The sequence below is a fragment of the Carcharhinus amblyrhynchos genome, chromosome 5 (genome assembly GCF_965287045.1).
Source record: "Carcharhinus amblyrhynchos chromosome 5, sCarAmb.v2.hapA, whole genome shotgun sequence".
In the NCBI taxonomy this organism is placed as follows: Eukaryota; Metazoa; Chordata; class Chondrichthyes; order Carcharhiniformes; family Carcharhinidae; genus Carcharhinus; species Carcharhinus amblyrhynchos.
Genome location: NC_137328.1, coordinates 103,072,646 through 103,093,029, shown reverse-complemented (window position 1 = coordinate 103,093,029; position 20,384 = coordinate 103,072,646). Strand labels below are relative to the sequence as shown.

The following is a 20,384-nucleotide window of genomic DNA, read 5'->3' as shown; positions in this document are numbered from 1 at the left end:
GGTTCAAACTACCAAAATGCATCACCTCGCATTTATCTAAACTCCATCGGCCATTTGTTAGCCCACTGGGCCAATTGATCAAGATCCCATTACAATCCGAGATAATCTTCTCCACTGTCCACTATGCCACCAATCTTGGTGTCTTTTGCAAACTTACTAACTATGTCCCCCTAAATTCTCATCCAAATTATTAGCAGAAACGACAAATGACAATGGACCCAACACCGATCTGAGGCACACTACTGGTCACAAGTCTCCAATTTGAAAAACATCTCTCTACAACCACCCTCCTTCTGTCATGAAGCCAATTTTGTATCCATTTGGCTATCTCACCCTAGATCCTGAGTGATTTAACCTTATGTAACATCATACAATGCAGTACATTGTCAAAGGCCTTGCTGAAGTCCATGCAGACAACATCAACTGCACTGCCTTCATCTACCTCCTTGGTTACCCCTTCAAAAAAACTCAATCAAATTTGAGAGACATGATTTTCCACTCACAAAGCCATGCTGTCCCCAATCAGTCCTTGCGTCTCTAAATGGCTCTAGATCCTATCTCTAGAATATCTTCTAACAACTTACCCACTACAGATATGAGGTTCACTGGCCTATAGTTCCCAAGCTTTTCCCTGCAGCCCTTTTTAAGGCTTCTCCTTTTGTCCACAATACAGTGTCTGTACTTTAGAAAGTAACTTATTCTGTGAATGTCTGCTATGTTTTGATGTGATAACATTTTATAAATGCAATTATTTACTATTTTGAGGTCAGTAAGACCGGATGCAGTAGATCATTATCTTTTGCCTGCTTTTCAACAGTTATCCACAGTACTTACATCAAATGATTCAGTGTGTTTGAAATTAGCGGCGTCACCACTCGCTGTCGTGTAATAAAAGCTGTCCTGCTTTTCTCACCAGGTGTCTCCAGGTTTTCCCTCCTAAAGAGATTCTGAGATTGCATTTTGACTCCATGGCATGGTGTGCCACCTCCTTCTTGAAATTTGTTTGATCTAGAAGTAGGAGCCATCATAGCCATTCACAGCTAACCTAGAAAAACAAAACATTAGATTGATTCAAATTCCTGATTAAAAACTGAAATTTATGCGCCGTTTGGTTGATGGTAATAGCAGTGCAAACCAGATAATTAAAAACTGACAACTGTACATACTGTTAATACTATCAGCAAGATACTAATATTTTTTAAAAATTCATTCATTTACAGGATGTGCACATCATTGCCTAGGCCATCATTTATTGCCTAGGCCATCATTTATTGCCCATCCCGAATTGCTCATGAGAAGTTGGTAGAGAGTTGCTTTCAACTGCTGCAGTCCCTGTAGTGCAGGCGTATCCACAATGCTGCTAGGTAGGAAGTTCCAGGATTTTGACCCAGCAACAGTGAAGGAACGACAATAGATTTCCAAGTCAGGGTGTGGCATGACTTGGAGGAAAGCTTCTCTGTGACAGTACTCCCATGTGCCTGCTTTCCTTGTCCTTCTAGTTGGCACTGGTCCTGAGTTTGGAAGGTGCTTCCCAAGGAGCCCTAGAGACTGAGCAGTGCATATTGTAGGTGGTACATACTGTTATTATTGTTCTTCGGTGATGGGGGAGTGAATGTTTGTGAAGGGACGCCAATCAAGCAAGCTGCTTTGTCCTGGATGTTGGCAACTTTACTTGTTGCTGGAGCTGCACCTATCCAGACAAGGGGAGAGTATCCCACCACACTGACTGGTGCCTTGCAGATGAAGAACAGGCTTTGCAGAGTCAGGGGGTGAGTTACTTGCTACAGGATTCCTACCCTCTGACCTGGTCTTGTAGTCACACTATTTATATGGCTAATCCAGTTCAGTTTCTTGCCAGTGGTAACCCCCACGATGTTGATTGCAGGGGAATTCAATGATGGTAATGCCACAATGTCAATAGATGATGGGTAGATCCTCTCTTGTTGGAGATGGTCACTGCCTGGCATGTGTGGTGTGACTGTCACTTGCCACCTGTCAGCCTGAGCCTGGATATTGTCCAGGTCTTGCGACATTTAGACTTGGACAGCTTTAGTACCTGAGGAGTCGTGAATGGTGCTAACATTGTGCAGTCATCAGTGAACTGTCCTCTGACCTTATGATGGGAGAAAGGTCATTGATGAAGCAGCCAAAGATGATTGGACCTAGGACACTACCCTGAGGAACTCCTGCAGTAACGTCCTGGAGTGAGATGATTGATCGCCAACCACCACAACCATCTTCCTTTGTGTCAGGTATGACTATAACCAGTGGAGAGTTTTCCCCAGTTCCCATCAACTTCAGTTTTGCTAGGGTGCCGGATGCCACACTCGGTCAAATGTTGCTTCGATCTCAAGAACAGTTACTTTCTCTTATTGTTGGAATTCAAGTCTTTGTCCGTGTTTGAATCAAGGCTATAATGAGGTCAGCCTGACTGACCCTAAACTGAGCTTCAGTGAGCAGGTTGTTGCTGAGTAAGTGCCACTTAATAATACTGTTGATGACCCTTTCCGTCACTTAACTGACAATGGAGAGCAGACTAATGGAAGTAATTGACCAGGTTGGATTTGTCCTGTTTTGTTTGTAAAGGACGTAACTGGACAATTTTCCACATTGTCAAGTTACATTTGCATCAAATAAGTTGACCATTATTGATGTGCTGATGCATGCAGGTTAAATCAGTACGTATGTGCCGCACTGCTCACATTGAAGTACAAGGCAGTAGACATACAGTATAGAATGTGGTCATTTGGCACATTGTGCCAAGTATATATGAAACTTCTGTTTAAACAATACTATTGAATTTGCTTCAACAACCTTTTCAAGCTGTGCATTTTGGATACAACAATTCTAACTTCATTGCAATATTAATGTAAGCCTACTTGTAAAGATAATAAACTAAACATTAAACAATTCCTCTTCCCCCTTCTGATTTGTTTGCCAATTATCTTTCATCTGTCTCTTCTGGTCAGACCCTTCTTAGTGGAAATGTTTTCCCTTCCTTAATCCTAGAGAGAGGTTCTTGCATCCATGGGATGGTTTTTCACAACAAAAATTCAAAATCCTTCATAATTTTGAACTCCTTCTGTTAAATCTTCCTTTGACCTTCTCTGCCCTGGGCAAACAATTCCAACTTCACTAGACTTGGAAGGTACAAGAATTGAAAAAATAATTAAAAGGCACTGTATCTGAAAACTGGGGTGGGTCTTTGCAACAGATGTAAAACTTATCCACAATGCCCATGTCGGTGACACATCTCAGTACAAAACTTTACAAATGAAGTAAAACTCACTATCACAAACAAATTCATTTTTATTTCCAAATTGTGGCAATGTCATAAGCACAGATATAGGAATTTTTAGGGGGAAAAAAAAAATCAGTCACACCAGTAACTATATTCCTTACAGAAATAACTGCAATTATTCATGGAAAAATACAATATATGCATCAGACATCCCCACAAAACGTTTAAAAAAAAGTATTTTTAAGCACTGCCTTTTAGCAACTTATATCTTTGGAAACGTACACAAAACAATTGCAACTCTCAAATCATGGTCTCATTAAAAAAAACACTCTATTTCCTACAGACAATATTAGAAAAAAGCCACACCTTACTGTTTAGAGAATAAGAAATAGTTAGAATAGGCCACAAAATCTCTCAAAGGACAATTCTATCAACCAAGGAATCAATCTAGTGATCCTCTGTTGCACCTCCTCTAAGATTAAAACTATCCATGCGTAATAAGATTACCTCACTCTTATAATCTAATAACCTTGCAATAAAGACTAACATACCATTTGCTTTTTCCAATGTCTTACTGTAACTGTACACTAACTTTCTGTGATTTGGGTACAAGGACAACCTACTCCCTCTGAATACCAACATTTATTAGTTTCTCACTTTAGGGGAAAAAAAACACTTTTTCCTATCAAAGTGTATACTTCTTCACATTATATTCCATCTACCACTTTGATGCCTAATCACTTAATTATTCAATATCCTTTTGCAGCCTCTTTCCATTATTTTGTCAGCTTATTATCCCACAAAGCTTTATGTTTCAGTTTCTTCGCTAGCGCCTTACAAACCTACAACCTTAAGCTCAGCTCGGCAGCATTTTTCAAATCCACAACTGCTACGACCTAGAAGGACAAGGACAGCAAATACCCAGGAACATCAGCACCACGCTTTCACTGTTACAGCTCAAAATCCTGGAACTCCCTCTCAGCGCTATGGGTGCACCAGCTCACCATCACTTTCTCAAGGGCAGTTAGGGATGAGCAATAAATGTTGGCCCAGTGAGTGACACCCAAATTCCCTAAATTATTATTTTTTCATTGGATGTAGCACTCTGACACAGATATGGTTTCAACAGGTTCCAGTCCTGCCTCCCAGCTACTCTGACAACTGGAAGAGGTGGTGATGGAAGGGAAGATGGCTTTCTGGTGAAGTACCAACAAGTTGACATGGTTACAACATGCATGCTATACTGCCCTTCAGAAACTCTGCGGATCTGCGAAGAGATTCACATTTCATCAAAATTGAAGAGTGAGAAATAAGCAATAGTTTTGCAATTTAAAAGTTGTTAGAATATTAGTGCTAGTGTCCAGTTTTCGGTTCTTCCTCAATATTCACTCTTTTCATTTCTAGATGCTGGTGGATATTTCCAGTATTCTCCATTTTCACTGTCGCTTTGCAAAGTCTCCTCTCTGCAAAACGGTTTCGAAAGTCAGAGAGCTCCCTGTCCGAGCCGCCCATACCTCGCCCTGTGCGTCCGTGAATAGGATGCTTCGCGGTCATTAGCTCATGTTGTAGACGGAACGGGACCTATCCTTGTTCCCAGGGCCCGGTCACTCGACTTCTATCACTGGCGCGATCGCTCAGCTCCAACCGCTCCCGCTTCAAATTAAACTGGACACGGCCGGTCAGACACAACCAATCGAGCTAGCACCAGCCGCCTCGATGTTAGCGGCGGTCGATTGGGCGGCAGGTGTGCATGACATGTCGCCAAACCAATCGGAGACATCTGCCCGCCCCCTTCCTGCCCTCGCGTGTTAAATGGATCAATCGGCGCAGTGGGTGGGCGGGGCTAAGGCTAACGGCGGGCAGCCTTTTGAAAAGTGTGTGTGTGTGGCGCGCGCGATGGGGGAGTCGGCAGGGCGAGCGGTGTCCAGTATGGAGTAAGATCCTTCACTAACGCGGCTTGTCCGTTCCAGGAATATCATAATCGCGGGGCAATTTCCCCCAGGATCGGGAATGTTTCTGTTCGACTTTCGCGGGCGGGGGTGGCTATGTGGACCCAGCGCCTCCTCCTCCAGGCCCACACCGTGTGAGCTGGGTCAGTGGAGTCCGGTGAATGGACTCGACTGTTCCCTTTAGGCTATACGGCTTTGGGATTTCTAGATAATATATAGCGAGTTGGGCCGAAGGGCTTGCTTTCTTTAATTTAATTTTTTGTACTCCATCCTTAAAGTTACAAAGTCAATGCTCAGAATTGGTTACCACCTAATATCCCTCATCTGATGAATCAGTACTTCAACATGTTGAACACCACTTGGAAGATGACAGAACCGAAGGCTACAAAGAATGTATTCTGGCGGATCTCGATGTCCGTTAAGAGTGATTCGATACACCGCTACTGACCAAGTCCTAAAGGATGTATCTGCCAGACTGGAATATAACTCAAAATGGACTGGGTAGACCCAAATCCATTCCTTGCTTGTTCCAAAAAAATCAATTCAAAATCCAGTTGAATCCAATTCAAGGACCCAATGAAAGGGACAGACAATATCTAGCTGACAAGATGAGGTATTACACCCCATCTTGAGCTTGATCTTAGTCAACAGGCTGAGAAGCAAAGGGCCTGTTTCTGTGCTGTATATCTCTGAGTTCATGGTGCCTGATGTTGTTAGTGCATAAACCTCACACGGTTTTGAGGGAGAAGAAGAGGCACGTAAAGCATTCTGAAATAAAAACCTAAAATTCTGGATAAGCTCAGCAAATCTGGCAGTATCTGTGGAGAGAGGAACACTGAACTTTGAGTCCATATGACCCTGCCTCAGAACTCGTGAGTTCTGGTGAGCCCGTAATTGGGAGAAATGCACCATAAGAACATAAGAAATAGGAGCAGGAGTAGGCCATCTAGCCCTTCGAGCCTGCCCCGCCATTCAATAAGATCATGGCTGATCTGTTGTGGCTCAGTTCCACTTTCCCGCCCTCTCCCCATAACCCTTAATCCCCTCTCTTATCAAGAACCCATCAACCCGCTTCTTAAAAATATTTAGCGAGGCAGCCTCCACCACTTCAACGGGCAGAGAATTCCAGAGATTCACCACCCTTTGAGTGAAGAAGTTCCTCCTCAACTCCGTTCTAAACCGCCTCCCCTTTATCTTGAGGCTGTGCCCCCTAGTCCTACTGTCTTTTTTGAGCGGGAAGAGTCTCTCCACCTCTATCCTATCCATCCCATTCATCATCTTATACGTCTCAATGAGATCTCCCCTCATTCTTCTAAACTCTAACGAGTACAAGCCTAGTTTATTCAGCCTCTCCTCATAGCTCAATCCCCTCAACTCCGGTATCAGCCTAGTAAGCCTCCTCTGCACTCCCTCCAGGGCCAAAATATCCTTGCGCAGGTGCGGCGCCCAAAACTGCACACAGTACTCCAGCTGCGGCCTCACCAATGCCCTATACAGCTGCAGCAAGACCTCCCTACTTTTATATTCAATCCCCCTCGCTATGAAGGCCAGCATCCCATTCGCCTTCCTGACCACCTGCTGCACCTGCAAGCTGGGTTTTTGCGACTCATGCACAAGGACCCCGAGGTCCCTCTGCACCGTCGCCTGCTGCAGTTTTTCACCACTCCAATCAATGTGAGTGAGCAAGCCACCCTTAATTTTTTTTTCACAGCCTGCTTTAGATTGCACTGTATTTGTGCTGCATATGTAAATTAATTATGCTGTGGCCTGTACTTTGTAAATGTGTATGATCTTTTAATCAATGAAGAGGACAAAGTAAATCATGGTGAAGGAAAGAGGATCAATTAGGGACAACAGGGAAATAGGGAGCCAAAGAGAATGGATTGAAACAGCATAAGAGATTGAAAGAAAAAGATAAGCAGTTGTGTTTGGGTTTTTCTTATTGGTTGTCTTTGTGAGTGACTGGAATGTTATCTCAGTGAGATATACAAATATTCTTGGGCTGCATGATCTATTTCTGTGCTGCAAATGCAATGTAATTAACAGCAGTGCTGCAAATTGTCCAGTTACTTGTAGAAAGATGGAACTCTTGGAATATTTCTTTGCAAGTTGCTGGATATTTGATGAATTAATGGTGGCTGCTGTTAAGTCTCAAGCAAATATTTGTCTATTAATCCTTGTGTGCACAGATGCTGACCGACTTGCAGAGCTTTCCGAGCATTTTATATTTTTCCAAATTTCCATCTGTTGTTTAAGGTTCACCAAACTTGGGCAATGGAGGTAGGACCTGTGTGGTCCAGTAACGAATGCAATGATAGAATTGCATACTCAATAATTGAAGAAACTCCCTGTTATGTATTTTGCTTTAAATATATATTGTTAAGCAGCCCCATTATTGTAATTTGAAAATAGATAGTTGGCAGAAGAAAATTTCTAAACTTGGATTAAGTTGTATTTCCATACATGAAGGTCCATCTTCTTTACCTTTTCCTTGCCTGAGGTGCAGTGATCATCTTTTATTAACAACTTTGAATTCCACCTTAATGGTAATTGTAAACTAGGAAAATATAACAACCAATTTACAAACATCAAGTCATCTCAAACAGCAATAATCTGTTTTTGATAGCTGTTGATTGAATAATCACTTTTCTTCATTTAGTATCAGCCACGGCTGTGATGGCTTTTGTAATGGAAGATTTTTTTTAAGTTTGTCCAAGGAATGTGAATGTCACTGGCAAGGTCGGCATTTGTTGTCCATCTCTAACTACCCTAGAGAAGGTAATGATAAGTGGCCGTTTTCAACTGCTGCAGTAAATATGACATTAGGATGGAAGTTGTAAGTTCTCACAGGGAACAGTGAAGGAATGATGATATAGTTCTAAGTCACAATGGTGCCTGGCTTGGAGGGAGAGTTGTAGATAGGAGAGTTCCCACTTATCGGCTGCCATTGAGCTTTTGGGTGGTAAAAGTCATGAGTTTGGAAGGTGCTATCAGAGGAGGCTTGTTGAATTGCAGCAGGGCATCTTAGTTGTTATATCTTGCTGATACTGTGCTGGTGGTGGAAGGAGTGAATGTCTAAGGACTTGGATAGGTGACAGTCAACCAGGTTGCTTAGTCCTTATGGTGGTCAGCTTCTTGAGTGTTGTTGCAGCTGCACTCATCCAGGCATATGGAGAGCATTCCATCACATTCCTGACTTGTGCCTTGTGGAAGGTGAACAAACTTTGTGAGGATTTAGGAACTGAGATACTCACTGCAGAATCCCTAGCGTTTGACCTAATCTTCCACCTGCAGTATTTACATCACTGATCCAGTTAAGTTTCTCGTCAGTGGTAATCCTCAGTATGTGGTAGGGGATTCAGCAATAGTGCTGCAGTTGATTGTCAAGGGGAAGTTGTTAGTTACTCTCTTTGAGATTGTCATTGTCACTTGTGTGGCACAAATGTTACTTGCCATTTATCAACCAAGCCTGAATATTGTTTAGGTCTTGCTGCATTCAGCCAAAAATCACACTGACCTCCTCAGAAGACAAACATGGGACACAGTGGACAGAGTACCCTTTTGTCGTCCGGTACTTCCCTGGAGTGGAGAAGCTACGACATCATCTTCGGAGTCTTCAACATGTCACTGATGAAGACGAAAATCTTGCCAAGACCACCCCCACACCCCCACTTCTTGCCTTCAAACAACCGCCCAATCTCAAACAGACCATTGTCCGCAGCAAACTACCCAGCCTTCAGGAACAGTGACCACAACACCACACAACCCTGCCACAGTAACATCTGCAAGACATGCCGGATCATTGACACGGATGCCATCATCTCATGTGAGAATGCCATCCACCAGGTACACAGTAGATACTCTTGCAACTCGGCCAATGTTGTCTATCTGATACGCTGTAGGAAAGGATGTCCCGAGGCTTAGTACATTGGTGAGACCATACAGGCACTACGACAACGGATGAATGAATCACCAGGCAAGACTGTTCTCTTCCTGTTGGTGAACACTTCAGCGGTCACGGACATTCGGCCTCTGACCTTCGGGTAAGCATTCTCCAAGGCGGCCTTCACGACACGTGACAGCACAGAGTTGCTGAGCGGAAACTGATAGCCAAGTTTTGCACACATGAGGACGGCCTCAACTGGGATCTTGGGTTCATGTCACACTATTTGTAACCCCCATGACTTGCCTGGGCTTGCAAAGTCTCACTTACTGTCCTGTCTGGAGACAATACACATCTCTTTAACCTATACTTAATGCTATCACCACTCACATTGTCTGCACCTTCTAAGACTTGATGAGCTGTAAAACTCACATTCTAATCAGTATGCTGTAAACTGTGTGTGTCTTTACATCCCCTCTTTATGATTGGAACCCTCCATTCACCTGATGAAGGGTCAGAGGCCCGAAAGCTAGTGGCATTTGCTACCAAATAAACCTGTTGGACTTTAACCTGGTGTTGTGAGACTTCTTACTGTGTTTACCCCAGTCCAACGCCAGCATCTCCACATCAGAATCAAAATACTGCAGATGCTGGAAATAAATAAAGACAAAGTGGCAGAAGTACTCAGCAGTTCAGGCAGCATCTGTGAAGAGAAAAACAGAGTAAGCATTTAAGTCTGACCTGCTGAGCGCTTCCAGTATTTTCAGTTATATTCTGGTCTGGCAGATATATCCTTTTAGGCCTTGGTCAGTAGCAGTATATTGAACTATTAATTGACATTGAGGTCCCCCAACCAAAGTACATTCTTTGAAGCCTTCGCTACTGTTATCTTCCAAGTGGTGCTCAACATGGTGAAATATTGATTTACCAGGTGATGGGAATTGTTAGATAGTAATCAACAAAAGGTTTCTTTACCCTCATTTGATCAGAGTCCATGAGATTTCATGGGGTCCAAGGTCAGTGTTGATGACTCCCAGGGCCACTTCCTCCTGACTGTACACCACAGTGCCACAACCTCTGATGGGCTTGTCCTGCTGGTGGAAAGTAATGAAGGTGCTTGGGATTCTCCCAGCTTTCATGGTCTCTGAAGCATTAATCCAGACCTCTGAATCAGTAGCCCTGCAACATTATCATATTTTAACTGTTCCCATTGTGGGTTCAGTCCCATTTCAGAAGCCTGAGCTGACTCATTTAGTGCAGTGTTGATAGTATTGTAGGAGATGTTGTTTCTTTTTTGGGTGAAGCCTGGACACGTATTTGTAAAATATGCTATGACTATCTCAAATATGAACAGAAGACGTTCTTCAGTGTCCTGACTAATGTTTATCCCTGAGCCAACATCACCAATAGATTATCTGATCATTGTCTCTCTGTCTGTAGGACCTTGCTGCATGCAGATTACATACAGCTGTGACTACAGCTTCCAAAAAGTAGTCGACTTTTGGTGCATTTTTCATTATTGAAATATTTTCTGCGTACAAGATGTGTATAAATGCTTTTGCTATTCATTGACTATGAACCCCAATAGGACATCCTGAAGTCATGCAAGACACCATATGAATGGAGGTTCTTTCTTGCTCCTTAATAATGCTATGGAATTATTACCAAGCTCTACAGAATTAATCTTAACACTTTATCTGGAAAGTAGCAATCCTGACAGTTCTACATTTAACAGCATACTGAAACGGTAGCCTAAATGTAGCACTAAAGTCATGGGATATGCCTTGAACCCACAATCTTCTGATTTGGAAGAGAGTGTGTTATTACTGAGTACACAGACAAAAATTCTTAAATGGGAGATGATAGAGCATGAATCAATGCCTTCAAAGCCTGTTTCCTTTCTCTGGTTTTTACCACTTGGAGAGTATCTGACCCCCACTGGCATTTATCCACTTGGACAGCCAGCATATACTTCTGAACAAACCCATTCTATGTTCTGTATCCAATGTTGGCATCCAGTGCACAATGGTTGACTTTTAAACATTGTGCTACGGTAGCTCCAGTACTTTTTCTCATTTATTCCCAATGGGCAAATATCCAGCTTCTACAGAAACTGTGACCCACTGTGCATTTTTTTGTTTCACATTCTCTGTTGTGATATTTGTTCTCTCTCTATTAGTCATGAAGCAAATACACGTATTCTTCAGGAGCTTGGTAATTCTTGCATGAAGCTTGGACAGCTGGCACTTGATAACTTCCGTGTAACACCAGCAGTTGGTCAAGAAAATCCTGTGGGAATGGATTCCATTCTTCACCTCTTGTGGTGAGTAATGGGTTAATGATATAAATATGTTAGATTCCTGGAGTGCACTGTCACAGTAAGAATACTAAAGAAAATGTTACGAAGTAACTAGAATAGTAATAATGAAAGTGTTAAATTCAGGGAGTTTATAGAAACCATAGAACCCGACGTTTATGTTTGAAAATGTTTCAGTCTGAAGTTAAATTTTAGAACTTTGTTTTCCTGGTGGATTGCAAATGAAGTGCTTCATCTGAACTTTCAGTGGCTCGTATTTGTAAAATGACATTGCACAGAAGACCATTTGGCTCATCATACTTGTGCTTGCTTTTAAAATACTGTAACTATCCAATTCATCCCACCGCCCTGCTCGTTCCCCATAGCATTACAGATTTCAGTCCTTCAAGGACATATCCAATTCCATTTTGAAAATTAATTTTGAATCTACTACTACAGCCCTTCGGATCACCATAACTTGCTGCATTTTAAAGAAAAGTATCTAATCTTCCTTTTGGATATTTTGCCAATTATGTTAAACCAGTTGAAACCCTTGTTATGGCTATTGACCTTCCTACCAGTGGAAACTATTTAGTTGCGTCTATCAGTGGCTTATTTTGTATCAAGATGCATTTTCCTTGAAAGCATTAGGAAAAAGTATTCAAATACTTTGATCTAAGTATCTTTGCTATTTTTCTAGGGGCGTTATGTATTGTGGCAGGATAGTATAATTATAGCATGCCACATTTACACTGGTGAATCCCATTATAAATGTGATCATACAAATGTTGTCAGCTCTAAATTAAGATAATGTAACGATTTATGTCTGGACTTGTCATACCACATGTTCACAAGTTGCCTTAGCAGCTGTGCTAAGGGCACAAACGGGTCTGATCACAAGTTATACTGTTGCATAGATATAGTATAGTGAGAGTCAATGCCCACAAAAGGAAGAATCCAGTGCAGCACCTCATTTTGTTGGTCCCTGAAAAAATATTTCCCCAAAATAGACTCTCAGCCAAATGTCAAAAAAAATTAAGGAATTTTATTTGCCAAAATCTGTTTATCACTTAGACTTCTATGGAACTCTTATTCATTCAACTTAACATAGATATGATGTCATTATCCTATTTCTATCATGAGGAGAGGAATTCTGAGGGCATTTCCCCATGAAACATTAGCCCAGATTGTCAGATATTGGATGTACCTCAAAGACCCTGCAGATATCCTGCTGCAGTGATCCTGTCGGAATTTGAACTTCCAACAGGCAATTCCCCTTGCCCTTCAGGACCCTCCAAAAAAGTGAATTAGAACTGGAGACTTTGGACAATTCCAATGTATACATCTGAATAGTTACTCAGGAAATGTTGGACAGAAAGTTCCTAGTTTTAATCTTGGGTAACTATACATCTGACACCTCCAATTTGCATCACTTTGTACCCCTTCATCCCTGACCTAACTTGGCTAGCCCTTATCATGGCCTGACCTTTCCCTGTCTCTTTAATCTCCTTTAGTCCTCCTACTCTCCACTATATTAGCGCTTCTCCAATTCTGGCTTTTTGATCATCCCTGATTTTAGTCACCCTACTATTGTTAGAGTCACAGGGATTTACAGCACAGAAAGAGACCATTTGGCCCATCTTGTCTTGCAACTATCAAACACCTATCTACTCTAATCCCATTTTCCAGCACATGGTCCACAGCATTATATGCTATGGCATTTCAAGTGCTCATCTAAATGCTTCTTAGGTATTTGAGGGTTCTCATCTCTACCACCCTTTCAGGCAGTGAGTTCCACTAAATCTCCTGCTCCTTACCTTAAATCTATACCCCTGGTTAGTTATTCATCTACTCATCTTCCTGTCTACCCCATTTATATCCCTCGTAATTTTGTGCACCTCAATGGGATCCCCCTCAGCGTTCTCTGTTACAGCCTCTCTTCATAGCTGATATGCTCCAGCCCAGGCATCATACCAATGAAACCCCTCTGCATCCTTTCTAGTGCAATCACATACTTCCTATGTTGTGGCAGAAGTACTCTAGCTCTGGCCTGACAGCCCTTTTGCACAGCTTCATCATAACCCCCCTGCTCTAATTTTCTGTGCCTCAACTAATAAAGGCACGTATCTCGTATGTCTTAATCTTATTTACTTGCCTTGCTGCCTTCAGGGATCTTTGGACGTAAACCCCAAGGTTCCTTTGATCCCCTGTACTTCCTAGCATCCTACCATTCATTGTATACTCCCTTGCCTTGTTATATCTCCCAAAATGCACTACTTCATACTTTTCAGAGCTAAATTCCATTTGCAATTGTTCTGCCCATCTGACCAGCCATCTATATCATCCTGTAATCTAAGGCTTCCCTCTTGTTATTTACCACACGACCAATTTTCATGTCATCTGCGAACTTACTAATCACACCCCTCACATTCTTATCTAGATCATTCATATACTGTACAAACAGTAAGGGACCCAGCACAAATCTCTGTGGTATACCACTGGATACAGGCATCTAATCACAAAAACAACCTTTGACTATTACTTTCTGCCCCCTGCTACTAAGCCAATTTTGGATTTAATTTGTCAAATTGGCCTGGACCCCATGGACTGTTACCTTGATCAGTCTCCAGTGTGCGATCTTGTCAAAAGCCACACTGAAGCCCATATAGACTACATCAATTGCACTGCCCTCATCAACACTTCTGGTGGTCACTTCCTTGAAAAATTCAATTCAATTTGTTAGACATGATTTCCCCCAACAAAGCCATGCTGGCTATCCTCAATTAATCCTTGCTCCTCCAAGTGGAGATTAATTCTGTCCCTCAATCTTTTTCAATAATTTCTGTTACTGATGTTGGATTCACTGCTCGGTAATTACCCAATTTTTCTTACTAGCCTTCTTGAATAAAGCTACTACGTTAGTTGTCCTCTGGTCTTCTGGGACCTCTCCTGTGGCCAGAGAGAATTTGAAAATTGGAGTCAGAGCCTCTGCAGTCTCCTCTCTTGCCTCATGCAGCAGCTTAGGATGCATGTATCTGGCCTGGGGCTTTATCCACTTTTAATCCTGCTAAAGCCACTAATAGCTACTCCCTTTCAATGCTAGTCTGTTTAATTATACCACAGTCCCAAACCTACATTGTGTTCTCCATTGTGAACACAGATGCAAAATACTCATTTAATATCTCACCAATATCTTTCAATTCCATGCAGAGGTTGCACTTTGGTCCTTAATGGACTCTACTCTTTCACTGGTTACCCTCTTGCTCCTAATGTACTTACAAAACATCTTGGGATTTTCCTTTATTTTGCCCCACCAGTGTTTTTCATATCCCCTCTTCACTCTCCTTATTTCCCTCTGCACTTTCTATACTCTAGGGCATCTATTGTTTTGTGCCCCTGAATCTGCCATAAGCCTCCCTTTTTTTCCCCTTATGCAATGCTGCATGTCCCTTGACATCCAGGGTTCTCTGGACTTGTTGGTCCCATCCTTCACCATTATTTTACTTATCCTATTTTGGGACATTTTTTAACTAAAGGCAATACAAAAATGCAAGTTGTCATGACGTGTCATTGTTCTTGTTATGAATCAATGTCCTGGCGCAATTCAAGCACTGCATGGTCTAAAATGTAGTCTAATATATAGCTAAATCAGAATAGGCTATGATGGTGTATTTTCTTAACAGGCAGTATCCCTTCTTCTACGCCCCTTCCCAACTGCATAGTAAAAGTTTTCGAAAACTCTTCACGATCAATGTGAATGAAGTAGGACTTCAGAGAGTAATTAGATCAAAGCCTTGTTGAAGAAATAGACTTGGACAAATTTCTGAAGACGAAGAAAAATTTTGCGAAGTGGGATCGTTTAAAAAGAGAATTCCATAGAGTAGGGCATTCTGGCTAATGGCTTTTTCTCCAATGATGAGTGGAGTGTGGAAAGAGGTATGGTATCCCTGAATCAAAAGACTGAAGTATTCAGGCTGGAAGAGTTTGCATATGTAGAAGGAATTGCACCATGGTGGAATTTGTAAATAAGGCAAGGACTTTAGCAATTATTGCAGTGCTAGAAGATGAGCAACATTGGCAGCCATTGAGGACTATGAGTAAGTGAATAAAATTTAGCACAGGATAGAATGCAGGTCATTAAGTGAACATCAGGTCATTAAGTTGGCATCTGTGTCAGGTTGAAAACAAGAATTCAGTGTGCAGAGCAATGAAGAAGTCAAGTCTGGAATACTTCAATAGTGATGGGAGAAAATAAATTTAATATTGAAGTTACGCTCAACTGAGCAGGACATCGAATTTGCAAACTGCCGTGTTTTCTATTATTCAATGTCAAGTCAGTAATAATTTTTGCACATTGAACTCTCTAATATTAAGACAAGCACAATGCTGGTGTTTTCTTATCTTGCTAATTCACACCTACCCTCGTATGTGCAACAGAAAACACTTGTTATTCTTACTGTTTCCACATTTATATCTTTATAGGTTAAAGGATCAAGTGATCCAACAAACAGTGGAACTGGAGACTAGTGTGAAAGCTTGTAAGTTCTTATGAATTATGTAAGTCATTTAGGTACACCTTCAGTGTTGTCTTGAGTACTGAATTGTAGCTTTTATTCCTTTTTGTTAAAGCCAATATTCTTAACTTAAAAATATAATAGAAAAACTCTTGCAACAAGTAGATTTATCTCCCTGTGTGGAACATATTTGATATTACATGGAAAAATAATGCTGGTAGAGAAACCATATATTCAATTTGTTTATTTTATATGACTCTTCAGTGGTTCCTGTAGCAAAAGCCTGCTTTGAATGAAACTGAGCTATGAAAATACTAGAAAATTCAATGCTTAATCTAGGTTGAATTATTTGGTATCAGTCTTGGCAACATTGGGTCTGGTAATTGGCTCAGTCATAGACTAGTTACGGCATTGGAGGAGACCGTTTGGCATGATGTATTCTTACTGGCATTTTGCAAGAACAAATCACTTCCGGGGAAAAGATGGGAGAAGGGGTACTAACTTTGCAAATTTCTTTCTTGTCCCATAGTTATTCACTTTCTTTTGAAAGTCTCCAATGTACTCTTTGGGCAGTGCATTCCAGATCCTAACCACTTATTGCATAAGTTTTTTCTCTTGTTGTTGTTGCCTCTCTTGTCAGTCATAGGCATCTTTTGGTTCTGATCCTTCCTTCCAAGGTGAGTCAAAAGATAAAACAGGATTCCATTCCCAGTTCCTTCCCATGACTTCTGTTGGAAAGATTTTGTGGATTTTATATACAAATAGGATTATGTTCTTGCATGCCAAAAATCAATGCTTGTAAAACATTGGTACATGAAGATATTTAATGTTGCATGAATAGTGAATATTGGGTGGCACAATAGCACAGTGGTTAGCACTGCTGCTTCTCAGTGCCAGAGCCCCAGGTTTGATTCCTGGCTTGGATCACTGTCTGTGTTCTCCCCGTGTCTATGTGAGTTTCCTCCCATATTCTGAAAGATGTGCTGGTTAGGTGCGTTGATCTGAACAAGTGCTGGATTGTGGCGACTAAAGAAATTTCACAGTAATTTCATTGCAGTGTTAATATAAGTCTGACTTGTGACTAATAGACTTTATTGTGAATTGTGCCTACATCACATACATGCCCACTCGCTCGCTCGCACACTCTCACTTGCTTTTAAATTCTAGCTTTAATTGGTATCTGTATTTTATTGTCAGGTGCTGAAACCAATACTGAGGTTATATCAGAAGACAACCTGAAAGAAGTGTATGTTTTAACAGTTCACCAAACTACAATGAACTAATCAGTGAATTATCCTTCATTTCTATCATTACAAAATTATTTTCAATACTGTGAAGCATAATGGTAGGGCAAGGTGACCTGTTAACCATTTGTGAAATGATTACTTTGTTTTAACTTTCTTTTACAGGATACAGGGGCTTGAAAAGGATTTGGAAAATGTTTCTGTTTCTTTCCAGCACAAAACCATGGCTCTTCACAGGTATAAAAAATATCCTGATCCCATCTTTGTCCAGGAACTTTTACCTAGTTTGTGACTCAGTTCCAAATCTAAAATATGCCAACACCCTGCCCTTGAGAAGGTGAGGACCTGCCCTCTCCTTGAATCATTGTTGTCCATATGGTGAAAGTACTGTCACAGTGCTGTTAGATAGGGAACACTAAGATGAAAGAATGTTAGTGTAAGCTGAGTTCAGAATGGTTTGTAACTTTGAAGGGAGCTTTAATTTTTGAAATTAAAATCTTCACTAGACTGCAACAAACTTGTGATGCTACTTACTAATAAAAACAATAAATGGTGTTTTGATTACTTAAATTTTCTATCCATGCCCTGTCAATATTTTCTTTAAATATATCTGGGATGGGTGTTGGTGAAAATCTGCTCCAGAATATGCTGCACCACAGACCCATGTCAAACCTAGCATGAACCCTAACCTGTTTTTCAGTTGGCAAACTTGACATGCTCTCATATGTGGGTAGGTGCATACAAATTTAACTAACTTCAGCTAAATAGGAACTCCACCATATTCTTTACACTACTTTCTCTAATTGTATGCTTCAACCATCTTTTAGGCACCTATACTGTAAAGATGGCATTGTTGGGGATGCTTTAGGGCCTCAGTGAAGAAGGGTCCCCTGCTGTTGCTGTGCACAGGCCCATTAGCAACAGGCATGTTTTTTATTCTCAGTAGTTATTGGCTTCTCTTTTTCCTATTATGACAAGCTGCTGAAGTTCAAACAATGGTGAAACTTGCAGTGACCAGGGAATCTGTTTCCCCTTACAATTAATTCCAGTCAAATTTTTGACCAGAGTAAGGGGCATCTTCAGGGTGGGCAGATGCTATTTTCCAATACCAAAGCACCTTTGATTTAAAGTCCAGGCTAACATCTTTAAATTAAGAGTCATAGAGGTTTACAGCATAGAAACAGGCCCTTCGGTCCAACTTGTCCATGCAAACCTATTTTTCTCACAACACCTAAGCTAACCCCAATTGCCTGCATTTGGCCCATATTCCTCTATACCCATCGTACCTGTGTAACTTTCTAAATGCTTTTTAAAAGATAAAATTGTACCCGCCTCTACCACCACCTCTGGCGGCTTGATCCAGACACTCGCCACCCTGTGTGAAAAAATTGCCCCTCTGGACACTTTTGTATCTCTCCCCTCTCACCTTAAACCTATGCCCTCTAGTTTTAGACTCCCCTACCTTTGGGAAAAGATATTGACTATCTACCTTGTCTATGCCCCTCATTATTTTATAGACCTCTGTAAGATCACCCCCTCTGCCTCCTGCTCTCCAGAGGAAAAAAGTCCCAGTCTATTCAGCCTCTCCTTATAACTCAATCCATCAAGTCCTGGTAGCATCCTAGTAAATTTTTTCTGCACTCTTTCTAGTTTATTAATAATCATTCTATAATAGGGTGACCAGAATTGCACAGAGTATTCCAAGTGTGGCCTAACCAGTGTCTTGTACAACTTCAACAAGACATCCTAACTCCTGTATTCAACGTTCTGACCAATGAAACCAAGCATGCCGAATTCCTTTTCACCACTCTGTCTACCTGTGACTCTACTTTCGAGGAGCTATGAACATGTACCCCCTAGATCTTTGTTCTGGAATTCTCCCTAACGCCTTACCATTAACTGAGTAAGTTAATGGTAAGGTTCAATCTACCAAAATGCATCACTTTGTATTTGTCTAAATTAAACTCCATCTGCCATTCGTTGGCCCACTGGCCCAATTGATCAAGATCCCGTTGCAATTGGAGATCACTTTCTTCACTCCATTATGCCACCAATCTTAGTGTCATCTGCAACTTGCTAACCATGCCCCACGATCATTGAATCATAGAAACCCCACAGGGCAGAAAGAGACCATTTGGCCCATCAAGTCTGCACCAACCACAATCCCACCCAGGCTCTACCCCCATATCCCTACAGATTTACCTGCTAATCCACGCATCTCAGGGCATTAAGGGGCAATTTTAGCATGGCCAGTCAACCTAACCTGCACATTTTTGGACTGTGGGAGGAAACCTGAGCACTTGGAGCAAACAAGAGGAGAATGTGCAAACTGCACGCACACGGTGACCCAAGCCGGGAATCGAACCCAGGTCCCTGCAGCTGTGAAGCAACAGTGCTAACCACTGTGCTGCCCTATATTCTCATCCAAATCGTTAATATAAATGACAAATAACGGTAGGCCCAGCACTGATCCTTGAGGCACAATGCTGGTCACAGGCCTCCAGTTTGAAAAACAACTCTCTGCAACCACCCTCTGGCTTCTGTCAAGAAGCCAATTTTGTATCCATTTAGATACCTCACCCTGGATCCCTTGAGATTTAACTTTGTGCAACAACCTACTATGCGGTTCCTTGTCAAAGGCCTTGCTAAAGTCCATGTAGACAACATCAACTGCACTGCTCTCTTGGTTACCCCTTCAAAAAACTCAGTTAAATTTGAGAGACATGATTTTCCACTCACAAAGCCATGCTATCTGTCCCTAATCAGTCCTTGCATCTCTAAATGCCTGTAGATCCTGTCTCAAAATACCTACCAACAATTTACTCCACAGATGTGAGGCTCACTGGCCTGTAGTTCCCAGGCTTTTCCCTGCAGCCTTTTTTAAACAAAGGCACAACATTTGCCTCTCTCCAACCTTCAGGCGTTTCACCCGTGACTATGGATGATTCAAATATCACAGCTAGGGGACCTGCAATTTCCTCCATAACCTCCCAAAATATCCTGGGATATACTTCACTAGGTACCTTGATGCGCTTTAAGACTTCCAGCACCACCTTCTCTGTAATATGTACACTCCTCAAGACATCACTATTTATTAGGCCAAGTTCCCTAACATCCATGTGTTTCTCAACAGTAAATACTGTTGAGAAATATTCATTTAGGATCTCACCTATCTCTTTTGGATCTGCACATAGATGACCTTATTGATCTTTAACAGGCCCTGCTCTCTTGCTTGTCACTCTTTTGCCTTTTATGTA

At 41.6% G+C, this 20,384-nt stretch overlaps 2 protein-coding genes across 3 annotated transcripts in view; one reads left to right on the top strand and one right to left on the bottom strand.

The window, feature by feature from the left end:
• LOC145343254 (uncharacterized) overlaps positions 1–4,892 on the bottom strand; it is a 41,359-nt gene extending 36,467 nt beyond the window's left edge. The window contains exons 1-2 of the mRNA XM_080189355.1: positions 4,756–4,892; positions 835–1,045 (exon numbers count right to left, since the gene is read on the bottom strand). Of these exons, the coding sequence (XP_080045481.1) occupies positions 835–1,034 (200 nt within the window). The 5' untranslated portion in view covers positions 1,035–1,045; positions 4,756–4,892. The remainder of the gene's footprint in view (positions 1–834; positions 1,046–4,755) is intronic.
• Positions 4,893–5,105: 213 nt separating this feature from the next.
• Positions 5,106–20,384, top strand: part of cenph (centromere protein H) — a 38,990-nt gene continuing 23,711 nt past the window's right edge. Inside the window, exons 1-5 of one of the 2 annotated variants that reach the window (XM_080189735.1) lie at positions 5,106–5,175; positions 11,253–11,396; positions 15,852–15,907; positions 17,081–17,129; positions 17,293–17,364. In XM_080189735.1, coding sequence (XP_080045861.1) covers positions 5,138–5,175; positions 11,253–11,396; positions 15,852–15,907; positions 17,081–17,129; positions 17,293–17,364 — 359 coding nt within the window. In that variant the 5' untranslated portion in view covers positions 5,106–5,137. Of the gene's footprint in view, positions 5,176–9,114; positions 9,234–11,252; positions 11,397–15,851; positions 15,908–17,080; positions 17,130–17,292; positions 17,365–20,384 lie in introns of those variants that run through there. The other variant, XM_080189734.1, reaches the window with a different exon arrangement.